The 1,688-nt window shown below is 57.0% G+C and overlaps 2 protein-coding genes across 2 annotated transcripts; one reads left to right on the forward strand and one right to left on the reverse strand.

Annotated features, from left to right (window-relative positions):
* Nucleotides 1-396: 396 nt before the first annotated feature.
* On the reverse strand, nucleotides 397-949 carry NGA_0223300 (uncharacterized protein; the record flags this gene model as incomplete). The annotated part of the gene is made up of 2 exons (XM_005854317.1): nucleotides 397-498; nucleotides 893-949. Coding segments are annotated over 2 exons (159 nt in total), but the record flags the coding sequence as incomplete, so codon positions are not given.
* Nucleotides 950-1,163: 214 nt separating this feature from the next.
* NGA_0222900 (uncharacterized protein) lies at nucleotides 1,164-1,641 on the forward strand. The gene is made up of 2 exons (XM_005854313.1): nucleotides 1,164-1,332; nucleotides 1,513-1,641. The coding sequence occupies exons 1-2, from the start codon at nucleotides 1,182-1,184 to the stop codon at nucleotides 1,623-1,625; spliced, it is 264 nt and encodes an 87-aa protein (XP_005854375.1). The 5' UTR covers nucleotides 1,164-1,181; the 3' UTR covers nucleotides 1,626-1,641.
* Nucleotides 1,642-1,688: the final 47 nt, after the last annotated feature.

Genomic DNA, 1,688 nt, shown 5'->3' on the forward strand with positions numbered 1-1,688 from the left:
AGGACCGCATCCTCAGCCACCTCGAAGCGGAACTCCTCGTCCCAGTAGGGCGCCACCGTTTTTCGACAGATGGGCGTGCGCTGAAAGGAGGGAGGGAGGGAGAGAGGGAAGGAGGGAGGGACAAAAGGGGAGAGAGGAGGCCTGAGTCTTCTCCCCCGGAGGTATATGTCGATAGGAGAAGGAGGGGGGGGAGGGGGAAAAGGACACGGCAGGCGATAGGAATCGAGCATATGCCAGATGTAGTCATTTTATTTTACCTAAAGCAGGATCAATTGAGGTTCATACAGAACCACCGCTGCCTCTACTTCCTCCCTCCCTCCCTGCCTCCCTGCCTTAGCGGCGAGGTCCATCCCCGGCTCCTCTTCCTGAGCCCTCCCCCTTTCTTCTCGCACTTACCTCCTCCTGCCCAGCGAAGTTTATGTAGATGCTGACATCGATAGGTTCTTCCGGCGTCAGGCAACCGGGGGGGCTGATATCACGTGCCTCCACAACCCGGACCTGAAAGATTGAGGGAGGGAAGGGTACAAAGGGGGGAGGAAAAAGCACGCGTTGTAATTTATGCGCCCTGATGCAAGCATGGAGATATAGGCGCGTCCTCATGCACTGATGATGGGAACGTGTGCTTGCATGAAATGAAAAGGAAGATAGGAAGCAGGCAGCAAATGGGCCGAGGGGGGGGGGCAGTGCCATTGACACAACGAAGCGTCCCTTTAACTACCTTCACCACGGACGGCATGTCTTCCAAGCATGTACCCAAAGTAGCTGGACGTGGTTTCCTTGCCCGTGTGGCGTTTTCCCCGGCTCTCTGTCGCAGAAGAAGGAAATGGAGGAGGGAGGTGGTTAGAGGCAAAGGGTGATACTCAGGAGGCGATATCATATTATTCCAGCATACCATGAAGTCATCCACCGATTCGCCCGTGCTCTGGGGGAACTGCACCCCCCAAAACATGATTGCGTGCGTGTATGGTAGCGGAGTGTCGCCATGGGAAGGCAGTGGGTTCCAGTTTTGTGTCTTTTCTTAAAAAATGGTTTTGGGGTCCCTGTGACCGCCGCGGGCGAGAAGCTGATCCGGTGCCGCTCTCTGTCTGTTTACCCTCACCCATCTTGCCGTCCTCCGCTGATTCATTCATGCACCCACCCACCCAACCGGTCCAATCCCGTGCACAGACGCATTCGAGAGCATGCCTGGGTTCTCCCTCCGCTCCCAGGACGCGTGGCGTAATCACCCCATGCTGGCTTCGGGCTTCAAACGACCCATCCCTAATTTCACCTTGGCCTGCGGGATTTTTCTCGGTCTCGTGGCAGTGGACTGGGCGAACAAGGCAATAAATGGTACGAACAAGCTTTGCACGAGGGTCAAGTCGAGCTTTCGTGGGCTCAGTGGGAGGAGTCAGAGCTGGTGGAGGGTTACTACGGGAGCAAGCGCGCGTTTCCCCCCGTGCACGTACACCTCCTCCCTTCTTTCATACCCCTTTCCATCCTTTCCCGGCATTACTTCCCTCCCGACTCCAGGCGATGGCCATCACCACGCGAATCCAGTCTCTGTGACATTCGTGGACGATATCGACGGACCTTCCACGACGGTGATAGAAGAGAGCAAGGGAAGTCATGGTGCCCGCCATTGAGGGGAAGGAGGGAGGGAGGGAGGGAGGGAGGAAGGGAGGGAGGGAGGGAGCCCCTCCATCCCT

This window comes from Nannochloropsis gaditana (genome assembly GCF_000240725.1).
Source record: "Nannochloropsis gaditana CCMP526 unplaced genomic scaffold scaffold547, whole genome shotgun sequence".
In the NCBI taxonomy this organism is placed as follows: Eukaryota; class Eustigmatophyceae; order Eustigmatales; family Monodopsidaceae; genus Microchloropsis; species Microchloropsis gaditana.